Source organism: Pseudorasbora parva, chromosome 2 (genome assembly GCF_024679245.1).
Source record: "Pseudorasbora parva isolate DD20220531a chromosome 2, ASM2467924v1, whole genome shotgun sequence".
NCBI lineage: Eukaryota > Metazoa > Chordata > Actinopteri > Cypriniformes > Gobionidae > Pseudorasbora > Pseudorasbora parva.
The window spans coordinates 62,605,319-62,632,544 of NC_090173.1; the positions used below are offsets into that span (position 1 = coordinate 62,605,319).

The 27,226-nt window shown below is 45.0% G+C and overlaps 1 protein-coding gene and 21 non-coding genes across 22 annotated transcripts; 8 read left to right on the forward strand and 14 right to left on the reverse strand.

Annotated features, from left to right (window-relative positions):
* Positions 1 to 70: 70 nt before the first annotated feature.
* Positions 71 to 142, reverse strand: trnad-guc (transfer RNA aspartic acid (anticodon GUC)). The gene has a single exon. It is a non-coding gene; the product is annotated as a tRNA-Asp (tRNA).
* A 527-nt stretch (positions 143 to 669) lies between these two features.
* trnad-guc (transfer RNA aspartic acid (anticodon GUC)) lies at positions 670 to 741 on the reverse strand. Its single transcript has one exon. It is a non-coding gene; the product is annotated as a tRNA-Asp (tRNA).
* A 1,721-nt stretch (positions 742 to 2,462) lies between these two features.
* trnad-guc (transfer RNA aspartic acid (anticodon GUC)) lies at positions 2,463 to 2,534 on the reverse strand. Its single transcript has one exon. It is a non-coding gene; the product is annotated as a tRNA-Asp (tRNA).
* A 345-nt stretch (positions 2,535 to 2,879) lies between these two features.
* trnag-ucc (transfer RNA glycine (anticodon UCC)) lies at positions 2,880 to 2,951 on the forward strand. The gene has a single exon. It is a non-coding gene; the product is annotated as a tRNA-Gly (tRNA).
* A 707-nt stretch (positions 2,952 to 3,658) lies between these two features.
* On the reverse strand, positions 3,659 to 3,730 carry trnad-guc (transfer RNA aspartic acid (anticodon GUC)). The gene has a single exon. It is a non-coding gene; the product is annotated as a tRNA-Asp (tRNA).
* Positions 3,731 to 4,075: 345 nt separating this feature from the next.
* On the forward strand, positions 4,076 to 4,147 carry trnag-ucc (transfer RNA glycine (anticodon UCC)). The gene has a single exon. It is a non-coding gene; the product is annotated as a tRNA-Gly (tRNA).
* Positions 4,148 to 4,672: 525 nt separating this feature from the next.
* Positions 4,673 to 4,744, forward strand: trnag-ucc (transfer RNA glycine (anticodon UCC)). The gene has a single exon. It is a non-coding gene; the product is annotated as a tRNA-Gly (tRNA).
* A 718-nt stretch (positions 4,745 to 5,462) lies between these two features.
* On the reverse strand, positions 5,463 to 5,534 carry trnad-guc (transfer RNA aspartic acid (anticodon GUC)). The gene has a single exon. It is a non-coding gene; the product is annotated as a tRNA-Asp (tRNA).
* Positions 5,535 to 6,061: 527 nt separating this feature from the next.
* On the reverse strand, positions 6,062 to 6,133 carry trnad-guc (transfer RNA aspartic acid (anticodon GUC)). Its single transcript has one exon. It is a non-coding gene; the product is annotated as a tRNA-Asp (tRNA).
* Positions 6,134 to 6,478: 345 nt separating this feature from the next.
* On the forward strand, positions 6,479 to 6,550 carry trnag-ucc (transfer RNA glycine (anticodon UCC)). The gene has a single exon. It is a non-coding gene; the product is annotated as a tRNA-Gly (tRNA).
* Positions 6,551 to 7,257: 707 nt separating this feature from the next.
* On the reverse strand, positions 7,258 to 7,329 carry trnad-guc (transfer RNA aspartic acid (anticodon GUC)). The gene has a single exon. It is a non-coding gene; the product is annotated as a tRNA-Asp (tRNA).
* A 345-nt stretch (positions 7,330 to 7,674) lies between these two features.
* trnag-ucc (transfer RNA glycine (anticodon UCC)) lies at positions 7,675 to 7,746 on the forward strand. The gene has a single exon. It is a non-coding gene; the product is annotated as a tRNA-Gly (tRNA).
* A 525-nt stretch (positions 7,747 to 8,271) lies between these two features.
* Positions 8,272 to 8,343, forward strand: trnag-ucc (transfer RNA glycine (anticodon UCC)). The gene has a single exon. It is a non-coding gene; the product is annotated as a tRNA-Gly (tRNA).
* Positions 8,344 to 9,061: 718 nt separating this feature from the next.
* On the reverse strand, positions 9,062 to 9,133 carry trnad-guc (transfer RNA aspartic acid (anticodon GUC)). Its single transcript has one exon. It is a non-coding gene; the product is annotated as a tRNA-Asp (tRNA).
* Positions 9,134 to 9,660: 527 nt separating this feature from the next.
* Positions 9,661 to 9,732, reverse strand: trnad-guc (transfer RNA aspartic acid (anticodon GUC)). Its single transcript has one exon. It is a non-coding gene; the product is annotated as a tRNA-Asp (tRNA).
* A 1,733-nt stretch (positions 9,733 to 11,465) lies between these two features.
* trnad-guc (transfer RNA aspartic acid (anticodon GUC)) lies at positions 11,466 to 11,537 on the reverse strand. Its single transcript has one exon. It is a non-coding gene; the product is annotated as a tRNA-Asp (tRNA).
* Positions 11,538 to 12,063: 526 nt separating this feature from the next.
* On the reverse strand, positions 12,064 to 12,135 carry trnad-guc (transfer RNA aspartic acid (anticodon GUC)). Its single transcript has one exon. It is a non-coding gene; the product is annotated as a tRNA-Asp (tRNA).
* A 527-nt stretch (positions 12,136 to 12,662) lies between these two features.
* Positions 12,663 to 12,734, reverse strand: trnad-guc (transfer RNA aspartic acid (anticodon GUC)). The gene has a single exon. It is a non-coding gene; the product is annotated as a tRNA-Asp (tRNA).
* A 1,134-nt stretch (positions 12,735 to 13,868) lies between these two features.
* On the reverse strand, positions 13,869 to 13,940 carry trnad-guc (transfer RNA aspartic acid (anticodon GUC)). Its single transcript has one exon. It is a non-coding gene; the product is annotated as a tRNA-Asp (tRNA).
* Positions 13,941 to 14,285: 345 nt separating this feature from the next.
* trnag-ucc (transfer RNA glycine (anticodon UCC)) lies at positions 14,286 to 14,357 on the forward strand. The gene has a single exon. It is a non-coding gene; the product is annotated as a tRNA-Gly (tRNA).
* Positions 14,358 to 14,884: 527 nt separating this feature from the next.
* On the forward strand, positions 14,885 to 14,956 carry trnag-ucc (transfer RNA glycine (anticodon UCC)). Its single transcript has one exon. It is a non-coding gene; the product is annotated as a tRNA-Gly (tRNA).
* Positions 14,957 to 19,087: 4,131 nt separating this feature from the next.
* LOC137049588 (uncharacterized) lies at positions 19,088 to 23,187 on the reverse strand. Its single transcript, XM_067428145.1, has 5 exons — positions 23,031 to 23,187; positions 21,660 to 22,893; positions 20,437 to 21,520; positions 20,252 to 20,324; positions 19,088 to 20,145 (listed from the first exon to the last, which is right to left on the reverse strand). Exons 1-5 carry the CDS (start codon positions 23,185 to 23,187, stop codon positions 19,088 to 19,090), a joined length of 3,606 nt encoding a protein of 1,201 aa, XP_067284246.1.
* Between the last annotated feature and the right edge of the window lie 4,039 nt (positions 23,188 to 27,226).

The window sequence follows — 27,226 nt, forward strand, 5'->3', positions numbered from 1 at the left end:
CTCTTTGTGTCACTTGTAAATGGAGCAATAACTTTTGAATGGGTCTTTGGGCAGCAGTAAAGGACTAGACCTCCCCGTCGGGGAATCGAACCCCGGTCTTCCGCGTGACAGGCGGAGATACTGTCCACTATACTAACGAGGAGTTGCAGAAGGCTGGCGTCGCACCCGATCAGCGCAACTGCTGCTCGCCGCAAACATCCTTCCCATTTGCAGGTACGGCCTCATGAGTCATATCGCTTCAAAGAAGCCAACAGAACTTGTAATATATAATTAAATATAAAGTGTCTGTATAAATTGAGGAATGTCACTGAATTAGAGAGCTTGTTTTTCAATGAAGAGATTTGTAGGTCAGGTCCATAGGTTAATGCATTTTTTTCAGTTGCTGGTCCAAACAGACAGAGTTTCAGTTCCTCTGCACACAGTCACTGATAATGTGTTGGGAGCATTGACCGCGTAAGGTGGCGTTCAGCAAACAAGCAAAATGCCTGCGTTGGTGGTATAGTGGTGAGCATAGCTGCCTTCCAAGCAGATGACCCGGGTTCGATTCCCGACCAACGCAATTCTTTTGCTCAAAACTGTCGCCCGGGGCCCCTGGCCAGCTCTTTGTGTCACTTGTAAATGGAGCAATAACTTTTGAATGGGTCTTTGGGCAGAAGTAAAGGACTAGACCTCCCCGTCGGGGAATCGAACCCCGGTCTTCCGCGTGACAGGCGGAGATACTGTCCACTATACTAACGAGGAGTTGCAGAAGGCTGGCGTCGCACCCGATCAGCGCAACTGCTGCTCGCCGCAAACATCCTTCCCATTTGCAGGTACGGCCTCATGAGTCATATCGCTTCAAAGAAGCCAACAGAACATCTATTATATAAATAAATATGAAGTGTCTGTATAAATTGTGGAATGTCACTGAATTAGAGAGCTTGTTTTTCAATGAAGAGATTGGTAGGTAGAGTCCATAGGTTAATGCATTTTTTTCAGTTGCGAGTCCAAACAGACAGAGTTTCAGTTCCTCTGCACACAGTCGCTGAAAATGTGTTGGGAGCATTGACCGCCTAAGGTGGCGTTCAGCAAACAAGCAAAATGCCTGCGTTGGTGGTATAGTGGTAAGCATAGCTGCCTTCCAAGCAGTTGACCCGGGTTCGATTCCCGGCCAACTCAATTCTTTTGCTCAAAAATGTCTCCCGGGACCATGGCCAGCTCTTTGTGTCACTTGTAGCTGGAGCAATAACTTTTGAATGGGTCTTTGGGCAGCAGTAAAGAATTAGACCTCCCCGTCGGGGAATCGAACCCCGGTCTTCCACGTGACAGGCGGAGATACTGTCCACTATACTAACGAGGAGTTGCGGAAGGAGGCGTCGCACCCGATCAGCGCAACTGCTGCTCGTCGCAAACAGGCTTCCCATTTGCAGGTACGGCCTCATGAGTCATATCGCTTCAAAGAAGCCAACAGAACATCTATTATATAAATAAATATGAAGTGTCTGTATAAATTGAGGAATGTCACTGAATTAGGGAGCTTGTTTTTCAATGAAGAGATTGGTAGGTCAGGTCCATAGGTTAATGCATTTTTTTCAGTTGCTGGTCCAAACAAACAGAGTTTCAGTTCCTCTGCACACAGTCACTGATAATGTGTTGGGAGCATTGACCGCGTAAGGTGGCGTTCAGCAAACAAGCAAAATGCCTGCGTTGGTGGTATAGTGGTGAGCATAGCTGCCTTCCAAGCGGTTGACCCGGGTTCGATTCCCGGCCAACGCAATTCTTTTGCTCAAAAATGTCTCCCGGGACCATGGCCAGCTCTTTGTGTCACTTGTAGCTGGAGCAATAACTTTTGAATGGGTCTTTGGGCAGCAGTAAAGAATTAGACCTCCCCGTCGGGGAATCGAACCCCGGTCTTCCACGTGACAGGCGGAGATACTGTCCACTATACTAACGAGGAGTTGCGGAAGGAGGCGTCGCACCCGATCAGCGCAACTGCTGCTCGTCGCAAACAGGCTTCCCATTTGCAGGTACGGCCTCATGAGTCATATCGCTTCAAAGAAGCCAACAGAACATCTATTATATAAATAAATATGAAGTGTCTGTATAAATTGTGGAATGTCACTGAATTAGAGAGCTTGTTTTTCAATGAAGAGATTGGTAGGTAGAGTCCATAGGTTAATGCATTTTTTTCAGTTGCGAGTCCAAACAGACAGAGTTTCAGTTCCTCTGCACACAGTCGCTGATAATGTGTTGGGAGCATTGACCGCCTAAGGTGGCGTTCAGCAAACAAGCAAAATGCCTGCGTTGGTGTTATAGTGGTGAGCATAGCTGCCTTCCAAGCAGTTGACCCGGGTTTGATTCCCGGCCAACACAATTCTTTTGCTCAAAACTGTCGCCCGGGGCCCCTGGCCAGCTCTTTGTGTCACTTGTAAATGGAGCAATAACTTTTGAATGGGTCTTTGGGCAGCAGTAAAGGACTAGACCTCCCCGTCGGGGAATCGAACCCCGGTCTTCCGCGTGACAGGCGGAGATACTGTCCACTATACTAACGAGGAGTTGCACAAGGCTGGCGTCGCACCCGATCAGCGCAACTGCTGCTCGCCGCAAACATCCTTCCCATTTGCAGGTACGGCCTCATGAGTCATATCGCTTCAAAGAAGCCAACAGAACATCTATTATATAAATAAATATAAAGTGTCTGTATAAATTGAGGAATGTCACTGAATTAGGGAGCTTGTTTTTCAATGAAGAGATTGGTAGGTCAGGTCCATAGGTTAATGCATTTTTTTCAGTTGCTGGTCCAAACAGACAGAGTTTCAGTTCCTCTGCACACAGTCACTGATAATGTGTTGGGAGCATTGACCGCGTAAGGTGGCGTTCAGCAAACAAGCAAAATGCCTGCGTTGGTGGTATAGTGGTGAGCATAGCTGCCTTCCAAGCAGTTGACCCGGGTTCGATTCCCGGCCAACGCAATTCTTTTGCTCAAAAATGTCTCCCGGGACCCTGGCCAGCTCTTTGTGTCACTTGTAGCTGGAGCAATAACTTTTGAATGGGTCTTTGGGCAGCAGTAAAGAATTAGACCTCCCCGTCGGGGAATCGAACCCCGGTCTTCCACGTGACAGGCGGAGATACTGTCCACTATACTAACGAGGAGTTGCGGAAGGAGGCGTTGCACCCGATCAGCGCAACTGCTGCTCGTCGCAAACAGGCTTCCCATTTGCAGGTACGGCCTCATGAGTCATATCGCTTCAAAGAAGCCAACAGAACATCTATTATATAAATAAATATGAAGTGTCTGTATAAATTGTGGAATGTCACTGAATTAGAGAGCTTGTTTTTCAATGAAGAGATTGGTAGGTAGAGTCCATAGGTTAATGCATTTTTTTCAGTTGCGAGTCCAAACAGACAGAGTTTCAGTTCCTCTGCACACAGTCGCTGATAATGTGTTGGGAGCATTGACCGCCTAAGGTGGCGTTCAGCAAACAAGCAAAATGCCTGCGTTGGTGGTATAGTGGTGAGCATAGCTGCCTTCCAAGCAGTTGACCCGGGTTTGATTCCCGGCCAACACAATTCTTTTGCTCAAAACTGTCGCCCGGGGTCCCTGGCCAGCTCTTTGTGTCACTTGTAAATGGAGCAATAACTTTTGAATGGGTCTTTGGGCAGCAGTAAATGACTAGACCTCCCCGTCGGGGAATCGAACCCCGGTCTTCCGCGTGACAGGCGGAGATACTGTCCACTATACTAACGAGGAGTTGCAGAAGGCTGGCGTCGCACCCGATCAGCGCAACTGCTGCTCGCCGCAAACATCCTTCCCATTTGCAGGTACGACCTCATGAGTCATATCGCTTCAAAGAAGCCAACAGAACATCTATTATATAAATAAATATGAAGTGTCTGTATAAATTGTGGAATGTCACTGAATTAGAGAGCTTGTTTTTCAATGAAGAGATTGGTAGGTAGAGTCCATAGGTTAATGCATTTTTTTCAGTTGCGAGTCCAAACAGACAGAGTTTCAGTTCCTCTGGACACAGTCGCTGAAAATGTGTTGGGAGCATTGACCGCCTAAGGTGGCGTTCAGCAAACAAGCAAAATGCCTGCGTTGGTGGTATAGTGGTGAGCATAGCTGCCTTCCAAGCAGTTGACCCGGGTTCGATTCCCGGCCAACGCAATTCTTTTGCTCAAAAATGTCTCCCGGGACCCTGGCCAGCTCTTTGTGTCACTTGTAGCTGGAGCAATAACTTTTGAATGGGTCTTTGGGCAGCAGTAAAGAATTAGACCTCCCCGTCGGGGAATCGAACCCCGGTCTTCCACGTGACAGGCGGAGATACTGTCCACTATACTAACGAGGAGTTGCGGAAGGAGGCGTCGCACCCGATCAGCGCAACTGCTGCTCGTCGCAAACAGGCTTCCCATTTGCAGGTACGGCCTCATGAGTCATATCGCTTCAAAGAAGCCAACAGAACATCTATTATATAAATAAATATGAAGTGTCTGTATAAATTGTGGAATGTCACTGAATTAGAGAGCTTGTTTTTCAATGAAGAGATTGGTAGGTAGAGTCCATAGGTTAATGCATTTTTTTCAGTTGCGAGTCCAAACAGACAGAGTTTCAGTTCCTCTGGACACAGTCGCTGAAAATGTGTTGGGAGCATTGACCGCCTAAGGTGGCGTTCAGCAAACAAGCAAAATGCCTGCGTTGGTGGTATAGTGGTGAGCATAGCTGCCTTCCAAGCAGTTGACCCGGGTTCGATTCCCGGCCAACGCAATTCTTTTGCTCAAAAATGTCTCCCGGGGCCCTGGCCAACTCTTTGTGTAACTTGTAGCTGGAGCAATAACTTTTGAATGGGTCTTTGGGCAGCAGTAAAGAATTAGACCTCCCCGTCGGGGAATCGAACCCCGGTCTTACGCGTGACAGGCGGAGATACTGTCCACTATACTAACGAGGAGTTGCGGAAGGCTGGCGTCGCACCCGATCAGCGCAACTGCTGCTCGCCGCAAACAGGCTTCCCATTTGCAGGTACGGCCTCATGAGTCATATCGCTTCACAGAAGCAAAGAGAAGCCAACAGAACATGTAATATATAATTAAATATAAAGTGTCTGTATAAATTGAGGAATGTCACTGAATTAGAGAGCTTGTTTTTCAATGAAGAGATTGGTAGGTAGAGTCCATAGGTTAATGCATTTTTTTCAGTTGCGAGTCCAAACAGACAGAGTTTCAGTTCCTCTGCACACAGTCACTGATAATGTGTTGGGAGCATTGACCGCGTAAGGTGGCGTTGGGCAAACAAGCAAAATGCCTGCGTTGGTGGTATAGTGGTGAGCATAGCTGCCTTCCAAGAAGTTGACCCGGGTTCGATTCCCGACCAAAGCAAATCTTTTGCTCAAAACTGTCGCCCGGGGCCCCTGGCCAGCTCTTTGTGTCACTTGTAAATGGAGCAATTACTTTTGAATGGGTCTTTGGGCAGCAGTAAAGGACTAGACCTCCCCGTCGGGGAATCGAACCCCGGTCTTCCGCGTGACAGGCGGAGATACTGTCCACTATACTAACGAGGAGTTGCAGAAGGCTGGCGTCGCACCCGATCAGCGCAACTGCTGCTCGCCGCAAACATCCTTCCCATTTGCAGGTACGGCCTCATGAGTCATATCGCTTCAAAGAAGCCAACAGAACATGTAATATATAATTAAATATAAAGTGTCTGTATAAATTGAGGAATGTCACTGAATTAGAGAGCTTGTTTTTCAATGAAGAGATTTGTAGGTCAGGTCCATAGGTTAATGCATTTTTTTCAGTTGCTGGTCCAAACAGACAGAGTTTCAGTTCCTCTGCACACAGTCACTGATAATGTGTTGGGAGCATTGACCGCGTAAGGTGGCGTTCAGCAAACAAGCAAAATGCCGGCGTTGGTGGTATAGTGGTGAGCATAGCTGCCTTCCAAGCAGATGACCCGGGTTCGATTCCCGACCAACGCAATTCTTTTGCTCAAAACTGTCGCCCGGGGCCCCTGGCCAGCTCTTTGTGTCACTTGTAAATGGAGCAATAACTTTTGAATGGGTCTTTGGGCAGAAGTAAAGGACTAGACCTCCCCGTCGGGGAATCGAACCCCGGTCTTCCGCGTGACAGGCGGAGATACTGTCCACTATACTAACGAGGAGTTGCAGAAGGCTGGCGTCGCACCCGATCAGCGCAACTGCTGCTCGCCGCAAACAGGCTTCCCATTTGCAGGTACGGCCTCATGAGTCATATCGCTTCAAAGAAGCCAACAGAACATCTATTATATAAATAAATATGAAGTGTCTGTATAAATTGTGGAATGTCACTGAATTAGAGAGCTTGTTTTTCAATGAAGAGATTGGTAGGTAGAGTCCATAGGTTAATGCATTTTTTTCAGTTGCGAGTCCAAACAGACAGAGTTTCAGTTCCTCTGCACACAGTCACTGATAATGTGTTGGGAGCATTGACCGCGTAAGGTGGCGTTCAGCAAACAAGCAAAATGCCTGCGTTGGTGGTATAGTGGTGAGCATAGCTGCCTTCCAAGCAGTTGACCCGGGTTCGATTCCCGGCCAACGCAATTCTTTTGCTCAAAAATGTCTCCCGGGACCCTGGCCAGCTCTTTGTGTCACTTGTAGCTGGAGCAATAACTTTTGAATGGGTCTTTGGGCAGCAGTAAAGAATTAGACCTCCCCGTCGGGGAATCGAACCCCGGTCTTCCACGTGACAGGCGGAGATACTGTCCACTATACTAACGAGGAGTTGCGGAAGGAGGCGTTGCACCCGATCAGCGCAACTGCTGCTCGTCGCAAACAGGCTTCCCATTTGCAGGTACGGCCTCATGAGTCATATCGCTTCAAAGAAGCCAACAGAACATCTATTATATAAATAAATATGAAGTGTCTGTATAAATTGTGGAATGTCACTGAATTAGAGAGCTTGTTTTTCAATGAAGAGATTGGTAGGTAGAGTCCATAGGTTAATGCATTTTTTTCAGTTGCGAGTCCAAACAGACAGAGTTTCAGTTCCTCTGCACACAGTCGCTGATAATGTGTTGGGAGCATTGACCGCCTAAGGTGGCGTTCAGCAAACAAGCAAAATGCCTGCGTTGGTGGTATAGTGGTGAGCATAGCTGCCTTCCAAGCAGTTGACCCGGGTTTGATTCCCGGCCAACACAATTCTTTTGCTCAAAACTGTCGCCCGGGGTCCCTGGCCAGCTCTTTGTGTCACTTGTAAATGGAGCAATAACTTTTGAATGGGTCTTTGGGCAGCAGTAAAGGACTAGACCTCCCCGTCGGGGAATCGAACCCCGGTCTTCCGCGTGACAGGCGGAGATACTGTCCACTATACTAACGAGGAGTTGCAGAAGGCTGGCGTCGCACCCGATCAGCGCAACTGCTGCTCGCCGCAAACATCCTTCCCATTTGCAGGTACGACCTCATGAGTCATATCGCTTCAAAGAAGCCAACAGAACATCTATTATATAAATAAATATGAAGTGTCTGTATAAATTGTGGAATGTCACTGAATTAGAGAGCTTGTTTTTCAATGAAGAGATTGGTAGGTAGAGTCCATAGGTTAATGCATTTTTTTCAGTTGCGAGTCCAAACAGACAGAGTTTCAGTTCCTCTGGACACAGTCGCTGAAAATGTGTTGGGAGCATTGACCGCCTAAGGTGGCGTTCAGCAAACAAGCAAAATGCCTGCGTTGGTGGTATAGTGGTGAGCATAGCTGCCTTCCAAGCAGTTGACCCGGGTTCGATTCCCGGCCAACGCAATTCTTTTGCTCAAAAATGTCTCCCGGGACCCTGGCCAGCTCTTTGTGTCACTTGTAGCTGGAGCAATAACTTTTGAATGGGTCTTTGGGCAGCAGTAAAGAATTAGACCTCCCCGTCGGGGAATCGAACCCCGGTCTTCCACGTGACAGGCGGAGATACTGTCCACTATACTAACGAGGAGTTGCGGAAGGAGGCGTCGCACCCGATCAGCGCAACTGCTGCTCGTCGCAAACAGGCTTCCCATTTGCAGGTACGGCCTCATGAGTCATATCGCTTCAAAGAAGCCAACAGAACATCTATTATATAAATAAATATGAAGTGTCTGTATAAATTGTGGAATGTCACTGAATTAGAGAGCTTGTTTTTCAATGAAGAGATTGGTAGGTAGAGTCCATAGGTTAATGCATTTTTTTCAGTTGCGAGTCCAAACAGACAGAGTTTCAGTTCCTCTGGACACAGTCGCTGAAAATGTGTTGGGAGCATTGACCGCCTAAGGTGGCGTTCAGCAAACAAGCAAAATGCCTGCGTTGGTGGTATAGTGGTGAGCATAGCTGCCTTCCAAGCAGTTGACCCGGGTTCGATTCCCGGCCAACGCAATTCTTTTGCTCAAAAATGTCTCCCGGGGCCCTGGCCAACTCTTTGTGTAACTTGTAGCTGGAGCAATAACTTTTGAATGGGTCTTTGGGCAGCAGTAAAGAATTAGACCTCCCCGTCGGGGAATCGAACCCCGGTCTTACGCGTGACAGGCGGAGATACTGTCCACTATACTAACGAGGAGTTGCGGAAGGCTGGCGTCGCACCCGATCAGCGCAACTGCTGCTCGCCGCAAACAGGCTTCCCATTTGCAGGTACGGCCTCATGAGTCATATCGCTTCACAGAAGCAAAGAGAAGCCAACAGAACATGTAATATATAATTAAATATAAAGTGTCTGTATAAATTGAGGAATGTCACTGAATTAGAGAGCTTGTTTTTCAATGAAGAGATTGGTAGGTAGAGTCCATAGGTTAATGCATTTTTTTCAGTTGCGAGTCCAAACAGACAGAGTTTCAGTTCCTCTGCACACAGTCACTGATAATGTGTTGGGAGCATTGACCGCGTAAGGTGGCGTTGGGCAAACAAGCAAAATGCCTGCGTTGGTGGTATAGTGGTGAGCATAGCTGCCTTCCAAGAAGTTGACCCGGGTTCGATTCCCGACCAAAGCAAATCTTTTGCTCAAAACTGTCGCCCGGGGCCCCTGGCCAGCTCTTTGTGTCACTTGTAAATGGAGCAATTACTTTTGAATGGGTCTTTGGGCAGCAGTAAAGGACTAGACCTCCCCGTCGGGGAATCGAACCCCGGTCTTCCGCGTGACAGGCGGAGATACTGTCCACTATACTAACGAGGAGTTGCAGAAGGCTGGCGTCGCACCCGATCAGCGCAACTGCTGCTCGCCGCAAACATCCTTCCCATTTGCAGGTACGGCCTCATGAGTCATATCGCTTCAAAGAAGCCAACAGAACATGTAATATATAATTAAATATAAAGTGTCTGTATAAATTGAGGAATGTCACTGAATTAGAGAGCTTGTTTTTCAATGAAGAGATTTGTAGGTCAGGTCCATAGGTTAATGCATTTTTTTCAGTTGCTGGTCCAAACAGACAGAGTTTCAGTTCCTCTGCACACAGTCACTGATAATGTGTTGGGAGCATTGACCGCGTAAGGTGGCGTTCAGCAAACAAGCAAAATGCCGGCGTTGGTGGTATAGTGGTGAGCATAGCTGCCTTCCAAGCAGATGACCCGGGTTCGATTCCCGACCAACGCAATTCTTTTGCTCAAAACTGTCGCCCGGGGCCCCTGGCCAGCTCTTTGTGTCACTTGTAAATGGAGCAATAACTTTTGAATGGGTCTTTGGGCAGAAGTAAAGGACTAGACCTCCCCGTCGGGGAATCGAACCCCGGTCTTCCGCGTGACAGGCGGAGATACTGTCCACTATACTAACGAGGAGTTGCAGAAGGCTGGCGTCGCACCCGATCAGCGCAACTGCTGCTCGCCGCAAACAGGCTTCCCATTTGCAGGTACGGCCTCATGAGTCATATCGCTTCAAAGAAGCCAACAGAACATCTATTATATAAATAAATATGAAGTGTCTGTATAAATTGTGGAATGTCACTGAATTAGAGAGCTTGTTTTTCAATGAAGAGATTGGTAGGTAGAGTCCATAGGTTAATGCATTTTTTTCAGTTGCGAGTCCAAACAGACAGAGTTTCAGTTCCTCTGCACACAGTCACTGATAATGTGTTGGGAGCATTGGCCGCGTAAGGTGGCGTTCAGCAAACAAGCAAAATGCCTGCGTTGGTGGTATAGTGGTGAGCATAGCTGCCTTCCAAGAAGTTGACCCGGGTTCGATTCCGACCAACGCAATTCTTTTGCTCAAAACTGTCGCCCGGGGCCCCTGGCCAGCTCTTTGTGTCACTTGTAAATGGAGCAATAACTTTTGAATGGGTCTTTGGGCAGCAGTAAAGGACTAGATCTCCCCGTCAGGGAATCGAACCCCGGTCTTCCGCGTGACAGGCGGAGATACTGTCCACTATACTAACGAGGAGTTGCAGAAGGCTGGCGTCGCACCCGATCAGCGCAACTGCTGCTCGCCGCAAACATCCATCCCATTTGCAGGTACGGCCTCATGAGTCATATCGCTTCAAAGAAGCCAACAGAACATCTATTATATAAATAAATATGAAGTGTCTGTATAAATTGTGGAATGTCACTGAATTAGAGAGCTTGTTTTTCAATGAAGAGATTGGTAGGTAGAGTCCATAGGTTAATGCATTTTTTTCAGTTGCGAGTCCAAACAGACAGAGTTTCAGTTCCTCTGCACACAGTCGCTGAAAATGTGTTGGGAGCATTGACCGCCTAAGGTGGCGTTCAGCAAACAAGCAAAATGCCTGCGTTGGTGGTATAGTGGTAAGCATAGCTGCCTTCCAAGCAGTTGACCCGGGTTCGATTCCCGGCCAACTCAATTCTTTTGCTCAAAAATGTCTCCCGGGGCCCTGGCCAACTCTTTGTGTCACTTGTAGCTGGAGCAATAACTTTTGAATGGGTCTTTGGGCAGCAGTAAAGAATTAGACCTCCCCGTCGGGGAATCGAACCCCGGTCTTCCGCGTGACAGGCGGAGATACTGTCCACTATACTAACAAGGAGTTGTGGAATGCTGGCGTCGCACCCGATCAGCGCAACTGCTGCTCGCCGCAAACAGGCTTCCCATTTGCAGGTACGGCCTCATGAGTCATATCGCTTCACAGAAGCAAAGAGAAGCCAACAGAACATGTAATATATAATTAAATATAAAGTGTCTGTATAAATTGAGGAATGTCACTGAATTAGAGAGCTTGTTTTTCAATGAAGAGATTGGTAGGTAGAGTCCATAGGTTAATGCATTTTTTTCAGTTGCGAGTCCAAACAGACAGAGTTTCAGTTCCTCTGCACACAGTCACTGATAATGTGTTGGGAGCATTGACCGCGTAAGGTGGCGTTGGGCAAACAAGCAAAATGCCTGCGTTGGTGGTATAGTGGTGAGCATAGCTGCCTTCCAAGAAGTTGACCTGGGTTCGATTCCCGACCAACGCAATTCTTTTGCTCAAAACTGTCGCCCGGGGCCCCTGGCCAGCTCTTTGTGTCACTTGTAAATGGAGCAATAACTTTTGAATGGGTCTTTGGGCAGCAGTAAAGGACTAGACCTCCCCGTCGGGGAATCGAACCCCGGTCTTCCGCGTGACAGGCGGAGATACTGTCCACTATACTAACGAGGAGTTGCAGAAGGCTGGCGTCGCACCCGATCAGCGCAACTGCTGCTCGCCGCAAACAGGCTTCCCATTTGCAGGTACGGCCTCATGAGTCATATCGCTTCAAAGAAGCCAACAGAACATCTATTATATAAATAAATATGAAGTGTCTGTATAAATTGTGGAATGTCACTGAATTAGAGAGCTTGTTTTTCAATGAAGAGATTGGTAGGTAGAGTCCATAGGTTAATGCATTTTTTTCAGTTGCGAGTCCAAACAGACAGAGTTTCAGTTCCTCTGCACACAGTCACTGATAATGTGTTGGGAGCATTGGCCGCGTAAGGTGGCGTTCAGCAAACAAGCAAAATGCCTGCGTTGGTGGTATAGTGGTGAGCATAGCTGCCTTCCAAGAAGTTGACCCGGGTTCGATTCCAACCAACGCAATTCTTTTGCTCAAAACTGTCGCCCGGGGTCCCTGGCCAGCTCTTTGTGTCACTTGTAAATGGAGCAATAACTTTTGAATGGGTCTTTGGGCAGCAGTAAAGGACTAGACCTCCCCGTCGGGGAATCGAACCCCGGTCTTCCGCGTGACAGGCGGAGATACTGTCCACTATACTAACGAGGAGTTGCAGAAGGCTGGCGTCGCACCCGATCAGCGCAACTGCTGCTCGCCGCAAACATCCTTCCCATTTGCAGGTACGGCCTCATGAGTCATATCGCTTCAAAGAAGCCAACAGAACTTGTAATATATAATTAAATATAAAGTGTCTGTATAAATTGAGGAATGTCACTGAATTAGAGAGCTTGTTTTTCAATGAAGAGATTTGTAGGTCAGGTCCATAGGTTAATGCATTTTTTTCAGTTGCTGGTCCAAACAGACAGAGTTTCAGTTCCTCTGCACACAGTCACTGATAATGTGTTGGGAGCATTGACCGCGTAAGGTGGCGTTCAGCAAACAAGCAAAATGCCTGCGTTGGTGGTATAGTGGTGAGCATAGCTGCCTTCCAAGCAGATGACCCGGGTTCGATTCCCGACCAACGCAATTCTTTTGCTCAAAACTGTCGCCCGGGGCCCCTGGCCAGCTCTTTGTGTCACTTGTAAATGGAGCAATAACTTTTGAATGGGTCTTTGGGCAGAAGTAAAGGACTAGACCTCCCCGTCGGGGAATCGAACCCCGGTCTTCCGCGTGACAGGCGGAGATACTGTCCACTATACTAACGAGGAGTTGCAGAAGGCTGGCGTCGCACCCGATCAGCGCAACTGCTGCTCGCCGCAAACATCCTTCCCATTTGCAGGTACGGCCTCATGAGTCATATCGCTTCAAAGAAGCCAACAGAACATCTATTATATAAATAAATATGAAGTGTCTGTATAAATTGTGGAATGTCACTGAATTAGAGAGCTTGTTTTTCAATGAAGAGATTGGTAGGTAGAGTCCATAGGTTAATGCATTTTTTTCAGTTGCGAGTCCAAACAGACAGAGTTTCAGTTCCTCTGCACACAGTCGCTGAAAATGTGTTGGGAGCATTGACCGCCTAAGGTGGCGTTCAGCAAACAAGCAAAATGCCTGCGTTGGTGGTATAGTGGTAAGCATAGCTGCCTTCCAAGCAGTTGACCCGGGTTCGATTCCCGGCCAACTCAATTCTTTTGCTCAAAAATGTCTCCCGGGGCCCTGGCCAACTCTTTGTGTCACTTGTAGCTGGAGCAATAACTTTTGAATGGGTCTTTGGGCAGCAGTAAAGAATTAGACCTCCCCGTCGGGGAATCGAACCCCGGTCTTCCGCGTGACAGGCGGAGATACTGTCCACTACACTAACGAGGAGTTGTGGAATGCTGGCGTCGCACCCGATCAGCCCAACTGCTGCTCGCCGCAAACTGGCTTCCCATTTGCAGGTACGGCCTCATGAGTCATATCGCTTCACAGAAGCAAAGAGAAGCCAACAGAACATGTAAAATATAATTAAATATAAAGTGTCTGTATAAATTGAGGAATGTCACTGAATTAGAGAGCTTGTTTTTCAATGAAGAGATTGGTAGGTCAGGTCCATAGGTTAATGCATTTTTTTCAGTTGCTGGTCCAAACAGACAGAGTTTCAGTTCCTCTGCACACAGTCACTGAAAATGTGTTGGGAGCATTGACCGCGTAAGGTGGCGTTCAGCAATCAAGCAAAATGCCTGCGTTGGTGGTATAGTGGTGAGCATAGCTGCTTTCCAAGCAGTTGACCCGGGTTCGATTCCCGGCCAACGCAATTCTTTTGCTCAAAAATGTCTCCCGGGACCCTGGCCAGCTCTTTGTGTCACTTGTAGCTGGAGCAATAACTTTTGAATGGGTCTTTGGGCAGCAGTAAAGGACTAGACCTCCCCGTCGGGGAATCGAACCCCGGTCTTCCGCGTGACAGGCGGAGATACTGTCCACTATACTAACGAGGAGTTGCAGAAGGCTGGCGTCGCACCCGATCAGCGCAACTGCTGCTCGCCGCAAACATCCTTCCCATTTGCAGGTACGGCCTCATGAGTCATATCGCTTCAAAGAAGCCAACAGAACATCTATTATATAAATAAATATGAAGTGTCTGTATAAATTGTGGAATGACACTGAATTAGAGAGCTTGTTTTTCAATGAAGAGATTGGTAGGTAGAGTCCATAGGTTAATGCATTTTTTTCAGTTGCGAGTCCAAACAGACAGAGTTTCAGTTCCTCTGCACACAGTCGCTGAAAATGTGTTGGGAGCATTGACCGCCTAAGGTGGCGTTCAGCAAACAAGCAAAATCCCTGCGTTGGTGGTATAGTGGTGAGCATGGCTGCCTTCCAAGCAGTTGACCCGGGTTCGATTCCCGGCCAACGCAATTCTTTTGCTCAAAACTGTCGCCCGGGGCCCCTGGCCAGCTCTTTGTGTCACTTGTAAATGGAGCAATAACTTTTGAATGGGTCATTGGGCAGCAGTAAAGGACTAGACCTCCCCGTCGGGGAATCGAACCCCGGTCTTCCGCGTGACAGGCGGAGATACTGTCCACTACATTAACGAGGAGTTGCAGAAGGCTGGCGTCGCACCCGATCAGCGCAACTGCTGCTCGCCGCAAACAGGCTTCCCATTTGCAGGTACGGCCTCATGAGTCATATCGCTTCAAAGAAGCCAACAGAACATGTAAAATATAAATAAATATAAAGTGTCTGTATAAATTGAGGAATGTCACTGAATTAGAGAGCTTGTTTTTCAATGAAGAGATTGGTAGGTCAGGTCCATAGGTTAATGCATTTTTTTCAGTTGCTGGTCCAAACAGACAGAGTTTCAGTTCCTCTGCACACAGTCACTGATAATGTGTTGGGAGCATTGACCGCGTAAGGTGGCGTTGAGCAAACAAGCAAAATGCCTGCGTTGGTGGTATAGTGGTGAGCATAGCTGCCTTCCAAGCAGTTGACCCGGGTTCGATTCCCGGCCAACGCAATTCTTTTGCTCAAAAATGTCTCCCGGGACCCTGGCCAGCTCTTTGTGTCACTTGTAGCTGGAGCAATAACTTTTGAATGGGTCTTTGGGCAGCAGTAAAGAATTAGACCTCCCCGTCGGGGAATCGAACCCCAGTCTTATGCGTGACAGGCGGAGATACTGTCCACTATACTAACGAAGAGTTGCGGAAGGCTGGCGTCGCACCCGATCAGCGCAACTGCTGCTCGCCGCAAACAGGCTTCCCATTTGCAGGTACGGCCTCATGAGTCATATAGCTTCACAGAAGCAAAGAGAAGCCAACAGAACATGTAAAATATAAATAAATATAAAGTGTCTGTATAAATTGAGGAATGTCACTGTATTAGAGAGCTTGTTTTTCAATGAAGAGATTGGTAGGTCAGGTCCATAGGTTAATGCATTTTTTTCAGTTGCTGGTCCAAACAGACAGAGTTTCAGTTCCTCTGCACACAGTCACTGATAATGTGTTGGGAGCATTGACCGCGTAAGGTGGCGTTCAGCAAACAAGCAAAACGCCTGCGTTGGTGGTATAGTGGTGAGCATGGCTGCCTTCCAAGAAGTTGACCCGGGTTCGATTCCCGGCCAACGCAATTCTTTTGCTCAAAACTGTCGCCCGGGGCCCCTGGCCAGCTCTTTGTGTCACTTGTAAATGGAGCAATAACTTTTGAATGGGTCATTGGGCAGCAGTAAAGGACTAGACCTCCCCGTCGGGGAATCGAACCCTGGTCTTCCGCGTGACAGGCGGAGATACTGTCCACTACACTAACGAGGAGTTGCAGAAGGCTGGCGTCGCACCCTATCAGCGCAACTGCTGCTCGTCGCAAACATCCTTCCCATTTGCAGGTACGGCCTCATGAGTCATATCGCTTCAAAGAAGCCAACAGAACATCTATTATATAAATAAATATGAAGTGTCTGTATAAATTGTGGAATGTCACTGAATTAGAGAGCTTGTTTTTCAATGAAGAGATTGGTAGGTAGAGTCCATAGGTTAATGCATTTTTTTCAGTTGCGAGTCCAAACAGACAGAGTTTCAGTTCCTCTGCACACAGTCGCTGAAAATGTGTTGGGAGCATTGACCGCCTAAGGTGGCGTTCAGCAAACAAGCAAAATGCCTGCGTTGGTGGTATAGTGGTGAGCATAGCTGCCTTCCACGCGACGGCCAGTCGCGCGTAGGTGTAGAGCGCTGCTAGCCAATAGAAAGCGAGGAAAATCCAGAGAGGCGGGCCAAAAATAGTGCATAAAATTGGAGGTTCGAATCCCGCCTCGACCACAAATAACATTACATGTATTTAAAGTTACTGTTCATATAGATTCGCGTAGCGTATGATAAACATACATAATCAAGTACTGAACAGTTATCATTCTTGTGTAAGGTCTGCATAAGTTTTAGTTACTAACATCTATAATAGTTCAGGTGTTGTCGTTAATATTTTAATAATTAAAATATGATTAATTAAAATGAAGACACCCTACAAAATATTTCACACACTTCACACAATAAATATATTTTGTGTGAAGTGTGAACAAAATTTATACTATAGTATATATAGTATATACATTTTATACATTATTTAAAAATTGCTAAAGAATGCACAACTGATATGTAGTTTAAATTAAATTTACTAAGTGCATTACTATAATTGTTTCTATAGTGTAATATTAACAATTATAGTAACATTATTTATAGTCTAATTGTTTTTAAGATAGATACAAAAATAAGAAGCTATAACAGATGTCTTTGTGTACGATGTGTATCATTATTTGAAAATATAAAACTATTTAAAATGATTAATATACAAATATGGAGTTGTGTTATAGTAGTATATTTTTTTATTATGTGATTGTTTTTACATTTCTTTTTAATGTCCCTAAAATATCGTAAATCATATTAAACTAAGATTTACAAATATAAGTCATTTCCTAAGAGTTTTCTCTAAGGTGTCCAAAATTACATAGCCATTGGTAATTAATGTTTCACATATTTAAATATTTATATTTAAAATGAAAACACCACACAACATTCTTTTTATATATATTTAGTTTATTATATATTAATACTAGGATAATAGAGGATAAATATATATCACAGCATATTAAACAGACATTGTCAACATTTAGAACGAGTAAAATGAATTGCTAAAAGAGAACGTGAATTGAACATTTTTTTCTATAATAAAAATATAATAATAAACATGTTATAGCAAGTACTGAAAATATTGCAAATATCAGAATGTTTAAAACTAGGGCCGGGACTTTAACGCGTTAATTAAGATTAATTAATTACGTGACTTTAACGCGTTAATTAATTACGCAAAAAAATTAACCGCATTTATTTTTGCACCGCGGAACGTTTTTCAATAAATCAGTTTCGACGGACCGATTATACTGGAACACCAACTAGCGCTCCGGAGTCAAGACAACAACATGGGTGCGTCTCAATCAGCTCCCTAGTTCAGTAGTCAGGGCACTGATCAGGGAGTCAGCCCATTGACTTATGTCCTGATCAGTGCCCTGACTAGGGAACTAGGGAGCTGATTGAGACGCAGGGCATGAGCGAACATGAACGAAGAAGCTGATGAGACCGCTTTGCTTGGCCCCGTGGATGGGAAATTTTGTTTTAAAAAACGAAAGAACGAAAGGATGGAAGCGTCGTCAAGAGCAGGGTTGTGTGCAAGCTATACAACAAGGAATTTGCGTATCACCGCAGCACATCGAGCCTCAAATATCACAAGTATGCTTTTGCTAAACTTAATGGCAAACATTGCGCTGGTCTGCTGGACTGAAATAAATAACCTATATTTTGTTGATTAAGCTTATGTATTCAGTCATTATTCAATGGTATACTAAAAATACATGTGAAAAATTACTTCTCATTGTTCTCAGGTCAAATAAATAACCTATATTTTGTTGATTAAGCTTATGTATTCAGTCATTATTCAATGGTATACTAAAATAAATGTGAAAAATTACTTCTCATTGTTCTCAGGTCAAATAAATAAACTATATTTTGTTGATTAAGCTTATGTATTCAGTCATTATTCAATGGTATACTAAAAATACATGTGAAAAATTACTTCTCATTGTTCTCAGGTCAAATAAATAAACTATATTTTGTTGATTAAGCTTATGTATTCAGTCATTATTCAATGGTATACTAATAATACATGTGAAAAATTACTTCTCATTGTTCTCAGGTCAAATATTTATATGCGATTAAAATGCGATTAATTTCGATTAATTAATTACAAAGCCTCTAATTAATTAGATTAATTTTTTTAATCGAGTCCCGGCCCTATTTAAAACACAAGCAAGATCAAACAAATATTTACAAATGTATCTTTTTACACAAGATAAATAAGTTTAACATTCAAAAGAACAAAGCAAAATGTATGCATTCTACCACAACATTATGTAAATATTAATTGCACTATGTAGATAATGTGGGAAAAAAGACAATTGTATTGAATAAAAAAATAAATTAACACTGGGAATATCTTAACATAACCAAAATAAATAATCAGTCTATGAAATCAAGTTACAGTTTAAACTGAACAAAGGTCTATGGAAGAATAAAAAAGAAACCACTTAGGCTACTTTTCAGTTGAACACAGATGATCCTACTGCCCATGTGCGTGTATACAGTACAGTTATAAATATGATTGTACCAAAAGTAATAAACTAATAAAATTTAAGAACAGTATAACAACATGCTTAATAAATATTATATGCAAACATTTCTTACAGGTGAGATACAAAGTATTTACAATTTCAAAAGATTAAAAGTAGTGCTTTCAATCATCTAAATAATCTGAGTTTTGAAAATGTTTTGAAACAATTGTAAACACATTTTCATTGATAAATAAACAAAAATGGCAAATGAATCAGTAAAAGTTAAGCAGAATTTTTTACATTTTACAATCCTTCAATCCTGGACCAACATGGCATTCTAAAATAAAAGAAAGAAGAAACCCCAGAAAGACAATAAGGCAAGAACAAACCAGGGGTTTCAGCATGTAACAGACATCCATAACAAACAAGATACACAGTTATATTTTTATAATACAACAATTACAATATGTACATATTCAAAGCCAGGAAACATGAGGGCAGTCACTTTCCCTTTTCTGCTGCCCATCTCTTCCTTTCAGCCTCATAAAAAGAAGACTGACAGAACTCTCCCCAAGTCATCTCGTGAGGCATCCCTTCTGTCCGATATAGGGAAAACACTTTGGCAGGACAATAGACATATTTCCCTGCCACACCAGGGAACCCAGTATGTGTGTGTGGACTCTCTGGACCTTGTTTGAGTGGCTTGTGACAGAACCTACAGAGGCGACCAGTGGGGTGCTGCTCCAAGGCCTTTCTCTTTCCCCGCTCCTCCATTACCTGTCTTGCCTCTGCAGAACGCTGCTTTACGGCCTCTAGCTCTCGGTTAAAAAAAGGCAATTCAGCAAAGTCAGCAAATGGCATTCGAGGATTGGTGAGGCCTTCCGCTGCATACAGCTGGTATACCTTTGTCGAGCAGTAAAAGTACTTCACGGTCCCAGACTGATAGAAGAAATGAATGGAGGAGCCATCACCAAGGTATCGTGACTTTGGCTGCCCACAAGCAAGACAGTTCCGTGTCCTCTTTGTGGCAGGCTGCTGTTGCAGTTGCTTTTGCTGCTGCTTCTCCACAAGCTCTTTCACCATTTCTTCAATCTCACCCTTAGTTAGCGGGGACTCCTGGGGCTTATTACTGGGTGGGTTCACTGGGGCAGGTTGGAGGGTTAACACTGGAACACTTACAGTTTCACTGCCTTCTGTAAGGTGATGCCACAGCTGCTGGGTTTCCAGGAGTTTCTCTGGACTGGTGTTCAGGGATGAACTTGTGTTTGTCATCTTGGCCAGGTGTTTCACATAACGGGAGATATGCTGTTTTGTGGTGGGGTGTAAAAGGTTATTGGGATCCCTGGAGGCAGCCTGCACAAGGGCAGCATACTCTGCATCCACCTGGATGAGGAGGTCTTTCTGCCCGTGGTACTTTACTAGAAGGCCATCAATGCAATCCCTCATTGGCTGTGTCCACCGAACATGGTCCAGGACAAAAAGTAGACCGCCTGCCTTGATGGAACCTGTGCGAGCAGCACGTGGAGAGGGAGTAAAGGGCAGTGGTGGTGTTATCTCATCTAAAGGAGAGTGGAAAATAAATAATTTTTACGTTTATCTCTCAAATAGCCGTAGTATTCATATAAATAAGGAATAATAAAGGGATGAGGATGGGAGTTAAATTACCTTTTACATTGGTGGGCTGTCCAGGCTGGATCATTGTTTTTGAGCCAAGAGGAGCCACACCAAAGATGTCATCCTGGAGCATAGGGTAATTAATTTTGGATAAAATCAGTGATTACATAGTTACATTTTGTGTTTTAGTGAGTGAGATTGACAGTGAAATTCCTATATACAACAGTCAAGTTTACCTGAGCAAAGTGTTCCTCCCTGACCTCCTCGGGTGGGTCATCAGGTGGGAAACTCTCACTGAGTGCAGACAGCTCTGAGGACTGACGCTCTCCCTCCCCTGCAACATGTACCTTTTGGGACTTGTGCTTGTCCCAGTCCAGGGGTACAGGACGACAACCAGGCTCCAGATACTGCAGTCCAAACCTTTCTCTGGTGTCTGTCTGTGAGACAAGTAAAGCAGGGTACTTGGCTTGACCCGTCACCACGTCTGAAAGCTTGTTTAGTTCCATGATCAGCACTGGATCAAAAACTGCAGGCAGCTTCACTTCAGGCTGCTTCAGGTCCACAAGGCGCTGGAAATTCCAACGAGCCACTCCAATCATGCCCTGCGCCTGGAAAAGTTCTGTGGATACCTGAGTGCCGGTGACCCATCTTGCCTGATGGAAATGGAACCCCTCCTGCTGAGAGGTGCCTCTCACAGGGATCCAAACCAGTACAGCTGCTGCCTCTCCCTTCACATGGTTCAGCTGGACCGTTCCACCATGCCTATAGAGGATCCCCTCTGCAACCTCTGGGTCACTCAGGCAGCCTCTGAGGATGTGGACTCTCTGAATCCTCCACACCTTCAACATTGATGGTTTGAACAGTGGCACACCATCAGGATCACATTCTAAAAAAAATCTTTGCAGAACGCTCTCCACTCTCTCCAGCAGCTCTGTGGGGTGTGGGACCCTGGTGCGGCAGTGCTCCCTGATGTGCTGCTTTGTTGGATTTGCAGGCACTATCCCACAGAAGACATACGCCTGCTTCAGTCTCTGTAGGTCCGTCTGGTCCACAACACTGAAAGCTGCTGACAGAAACTTACAGAAAGCACTGTGCAGTGGATGGTGCTCTGACACACACTCTCTGGAGAATCGCCGCATGCAGTGGAACAAGTCCAGCTTGATGTTGATGTCGCTGTTGTATTCTGCGCGGGAGGAACAGGTGTTGATTATATGCCCAGAGGTTGCCACAGTCACTATAGCCTCAGTGGTCGACCAAGAATCCCAAAGGAGGTGCTCCTGTGGCTCAGGGTTTGGGATCCTGAAGGCAGCACAGCAATCTCTGTTTTAAACACAAAGAGAAGTATATTTAAAATATTAAACATTAAAATACATATGATACATGTATTTGTTATACTATATTGTGTTAATGTTACACATATAATATAGGTGGGAAGTAAAATGTGATGGCTGGTTCTTACCTGTCAACCCACTGGTAGTTGGCTTTTGGCAGTCCAGCAAAAATGTAGCGACGAGACAGCCCCTCATACATTGGCTGCAGGGATTTGTCACTTTCAGACTGCAGCATCACCCAGGACAAGATCATCCAGTTTTCATTCATGACGGCATAGGATGACATAGTACCTGATGCAAGCACAACCTTCCGGGCCAGCTTGCGGGTATGGTCAGCCCTTAATACTTGTCCAAACGTGCCTTGGAGGAGCAGATTGAGTGTGCTCTCTTGCCTATGGTACTCCTGAATGAGGCAGTCAACCAAGTAGTGGGGTGAGACTGTTACTCCGCACCAGCCGACCACATCACTATACCCACCAAATGGAGCAGGAGTGTTTGTTGCTCTTAGTGCTCCTGTGATGGTCTGCTGACCATAAAGTCCACTGTCTCCATCCAGCACATTTTTAACAGTGGACAGGTAAGCCAGGTGTGCACGCTCATACCTGAGGTGGAGAGCCTCATTCAACTGATTAGCCATATCGTTGGGAGACTTTGCTGTGCGCCGCAACTCATCCATCACAGTCTTACATATGGCCTTCTTGTGGGTTAAAAAAGCTGGCAAAATGTTGCAGAAACGACTTGGCAGCATGTCCATCCATTGGGGTTTGTCTGCAAACCAGTACTTTTTACAAACTTTACAGCTGAGGCGAGAGGCAAGTATGTAGTATTGGCTGTTCGTACCAATAATGACACGGGGTCGTCCAACACCTGACGAGACAACGTGGGGATTCGGACAGCCGTACAGGCATGGCAGAGTGTAGTTGTTGCGGACTCTTTCCATAATGCTGTGCTCTGGTTTCCAAATGAAGAATGGATGAAGTTGAAAGTATTTTGGTGATGGGAGCTCATAGATAGCATCAATAAGCTCAGGCTGAGGTGGGTAACGCCACAAGGAGATCATGTTCATTGGATGTCTCACCGGTCTAGATCCTGGCCACAGTCCCAAGTCTTCCATTTCAGTTTTCATCCAGATTCTCTGCTGGTGAGAGCAGTGCCGTCGGCTCACATCCTGGTCATAGCTTGGCAATGGTGGAACAGCATGCTTCTCCTCCAACTTAGTAGGGTACCCAGCAGAGGCTGCAGGCAGTGCTGTGGGAGGAGTAGAGGCACCAGGGAGTCCAGAGAAAGCCTCGCCAACAGCTGAAGGGGAACGTGAGGGAGGAGTAGAGGCTGTAGACTGTGCAGAGGTAACTGGGAGGAGGGCTACAGGACGACAAGGATGACATTAGTCATAGATGAGCATTACATTTGTTAAATATGTAAAATCTGTTTTAAATTTGATAAAATTATGTTACAAGTAAAAGTTTTACAAGTAAAATTATGTTACATTAAGTCCTTACATTGACAGAACACGGTTTCTTGCCCTGGTCTCAAAGGTACTGTGGTCTTGATTGTAGATAACCCCAGTTTAAGCAACTCTGAAGGTACTGGCAAAGGAACCCTCACTGGAGTGAAGGGAATTGGGGAAAAAACATAACTCTGATCAGAAACAGGCATATCCTTACAGTAGTCGACATGTGTACACGTCCATGTACCAACCTGGCCGTGGAGAGGCAGTTGCACTATATTCTTTAGTCCGGTCTGGTTTTGTTGGTGTTGCTGGTGGTTTACGCCTCCCTAACACAGAAAAATCTAATTTAATTCTAATACCCTGTAGTTCTGTCCCTTAGTAAATGTGTTAATAAGTAGTAATGCAAATACATGCAAACCCATAGAACACTTGACTTCAGTACTATTTTTAGGGGAGAGCGGGGCACAACCTAACGCTTTTTGACTGTCTCAGTTTGTGTAAATCCACTTGGGGTTCAGAGTATTAACTGAGATGAAAAATGAATTTAATTAAGACATTTACTTTTGCTATAGTTAAATAAATGTTCAGTGAAATCTTCCAAAGATTTTTTTTAATTTTGGTGCTTTTCTCTAAATAATGTTGATATGGCAACTAGTAAATACACTAAGTTTCGTCATCCTGGCATGTGTGGAAAGTGTTAAAACGTATGTGTTACAACTAACCCAGCGTTAGGTTGTGCCCTGCGCTCTACTAATATTAGGGGTGTGGTATGTTAGTGGGTCTACATTGCATGAGTAGTCTACAACTTCATGTATCAAATGGGATGCGCCATTCTAGTCCAAATTAAAAATATATTTGTACTTTTGCTGTACTTCTGCATTTTGGACATGTGTTTCTTTTACTCTGTAGAACATGTACATACCAAACCTTTAAGTATAGCATGCAAAACAAGAACTCTGTACTTACCCTCAACGATGAGATACAAATGCCTTCAATGTTAGTAGAACAATTGAACACAAGAATTAGAACAGGCCTGAACGTGGCCTAACCAACAAACAGCAAAAAATAAATGTAGAATAGATAATCCTGATTCATGTCAGAATTATCCTTAGTATGCAGCAGGAATAAGACCTTTGACCACTGGGACTCCAACAATGTCTGAACCTAAAAGCACAGTGAAGATAATTTAACTTTCAAGCATTAATAACATAAACAGACAAAATTACATATGTACACCTTTACTGTTAGTTTTTTAAGGCTTGTTTTGTCAAAACACCATACACACCTCACACAATCCACACACACAAGTAGCAGAACACCTCAGTTCTTTTGCAAAATGAAACAATAATTTAACGAAACCCAATTTTGACACTGTATGGTTCATACATTCTGATTCTGTTTGATTCATTTACACACTGCTGTTCTCAATCTTAAGCACTTGTAAAATTTACTTTTCTAATGATATAATCTGGGTTTGATTTTTTTCAGAGATATTGTTTGAGTAAAGTATATGAATATATTGACCAAACAGTACACACAAGACCAGTACTGTCTATTGATGAAACAATTTATCTCTACCCCTCTCATACCCCTCTCTACCCCTTTCATACCCCTCTCTACCCCTTTCATACCCCTCTCATACCCCTCTCATACCCCTCTCTACCCTTTCATACCCCTCTCATACCCCTCTCTACCCCTCTCATACCCCTCTCATACCCCTCTCTACCCTTTCATACCCCTCTCATACCCCTCTCTACCCCTTTCATACCCCTCTCATACCCCTCTCTACCCCTTTCATACCCCTCTCTACCCCTCTCATACCCCTCTCTACCCCTCTCATACCCCTCTCTACCCCTTTCATACCCCTCTCTACCCCTCTCATACCCCTCTCATACCCCTCTCTACCCCTTTCATACCCCTCTCTACCCCTCTCATACCCCTCTCTACCCCTTTCATACCCCTCTCTACCCCTCTCTACCCCTCTCATACCCCTCTCTACCCCTTTCATACCCCTCTCATACCCCTCTCATACCCCTCTCTACCCCTTTCATACCCCTCTCTACCCCTTTCATACCCCTCTCTACCCCTTTCATACCCCTCTCTACCCCTTTCATACCCCTCTCTACCCCTCTCATACCCCTCTCTACCCCTCTCATACCCCTCTCTACCCCTCTCATACCCCTCTCTACCCCTCTCATACCCCTCTCACACCCCTCTCTACCCCTCTCACACCCCTCTCTACCCCTCTCATACCCCTCTCTACCCCTTTCATACCCCTCTCTACCCCTCTCATACCCCTCTCTACCCCTCTCATACCCCTCTCTACCCCTCTCATACCCCTCTCTACCCCTTTCATACCCCTCTCTACCCCTCTCATACCCCTCTCTACCCCTCTCTACCCCTCTCATACCCCTCTCTACCCCTTTCATACCCCTCTCTACCCCTTTCATACCCCTCTCATACCCCTCTCTACCACTCTCATACCCCTCTCTACCCCTCTCATATTGTAAACTGGAATGCACAGCACAGAAACAATGTAACATCCCAAACATTTACCATCTTGAATAATGCTGGATAAAAATGCAATTATGTTTCATGGGAAAAAATCCAGTTTGATAGAGGGCTGAAGTGTGTGTGTGTGTGTGTGTGTGTGTGTGTGTGTGTGTGTGTGTGTGTGTGTGTGTGTGTGTGTGTGTGTGTGTGTGTGTGTGTGTGTAAGCATATATGTGGTTCTCACTCAGTTGACCTGGAAGTTTCGATGAATATGTGGGTAGCATCATCCTTCCGGATTCTTCACCTTCCTCCATGTCTATTAAAAAAGAACAAATCAAAGATTATTCAGTGAATAATGAATAAAGTGACTGAGCATTAAGCTATTTTACACCAATACCCTGAGTTTACATTCAAACGGGTGTACATTTAAAAAAAAAATACATTTAGAAAAAAATTGATAAAGCAACCATTATAAATACCATGTGTGTGTGTGCGCGCTTGTTTGTGTGATTTATGGGGACACAAATTTGTATAATGACATGGGTATTACATTGGTATAAAAACATAAAAGTGGTTTATGAGGACATTTCATATGTGCGCGTAAATCAAATAGCTTTAAAAACATACTAAACAATGTTTTATTAAAAATGTAAAAATGCAGAATGTGTTTGTGTGTGTGAGTGATTTTCTTACTCAATTGGCCTTGGATTTTGGATGGGGATATAGAAAGCATCATTCTCTCCAATTCTTCATCATCCTCCATTTCTGTGAAACAAAGCAAAAAAGCAAAAAAGCAAATCATATGTCATCCCACATTTACATATTTCAGTTTTGACCTAATATATACTCAACTGTACTGTAACAAACCTGGAGGATGAGAGGCAGATGCTGCAAGTTCCACTGAAACACTCTGAAGCTTGGTCTTTTTCTGAGTGAGGTACTGCTGCAGCCGATACATTTTGCTGCCTGGAACACACCGTTTCTGGAGGATGAATGCAGCATATCCATCTGCTCTGCTCTCCCAAACCTCCCTCCAAGTCCTTTCTGCATTAACCCCAAAGCCAACCACGTTATCATCTTCATTCCTCACAGGTGGTGCCACTGATCTTCCAGCTAAATACTTTTTGAGGTCCTCGATTTCCTGGAAGCTTCTACTGAACTCAAGGAATGAAAGTAGGCTCTCCTTCTTGGGACCCTCCGGTTTAAACTGTCCGGCTCTCTCCTCCTCCTCAACCGTCTTAGTCAGGAATAGTGTATAGCCTACATCATTCTCTAGCAGCCACCGGAATGACTTGCCTTTGTACTTTCCAAACTGAAGCACAAACTCTCCCATCACCTCCTGTCTGTCTGACACATCTCCTCCTCTCATGAAGACAACAGAGCGGGCATTCTCCTTGACCTTGTCTTCCCTTTGAGGGGCTGATTTGTCCTGGAGATTGGGGTTGTCTTTGATCCTCTTGGCTTCATCTGAGGGATCTTGTCTCAGATATCCAGTTGGTCCTTTCCTGAAGCACACTTTGATCTTGCCTGGGAAGATCACTTTCGACTTCATCTTGCTGTGCTGTACACAAAGAGCTGATTAGTGTTTATTCGTCTGTTGCATTAACACACTGTATTAATTAATACACTTCTATTCTGAATACATTATTAAGAATTATTTCTTAATAAATAAAGCAACATTTAAATGTACCAGTTTATTCTAAAAACAAATTCATAAATGAAAATAAATCTATTTATTTTGTAAAATTCTTT

What these genes read in the sequence shown, in the direction of transcription:
- LOC137049588 (XM_067428145.1), bottom strand. Translation starts at nt 23,187, where the DNA reads ATGCCTGTTTCTGATCAGAGTTATGTTTTTTCCCCAATTCCCTTCACT. An exon ending in AACTACCAGTGGGTTGACAG is followed by an intron (nt 21,521 to 21,659) that starts GTAAGAACCAGC and finishes TGTTTAAAACAG; the next exon opens with AGATTGCTGTGCTGCCTTCA. An exon ending in ACAGCCCACCAATGTAAAAG is followed by an intron (nt 20,146 to 20,251) that starts GTAATTTAACTC and finishes ACTCTCCTTTAG; the next exon opens with ATGAGATAACACCACCACTG.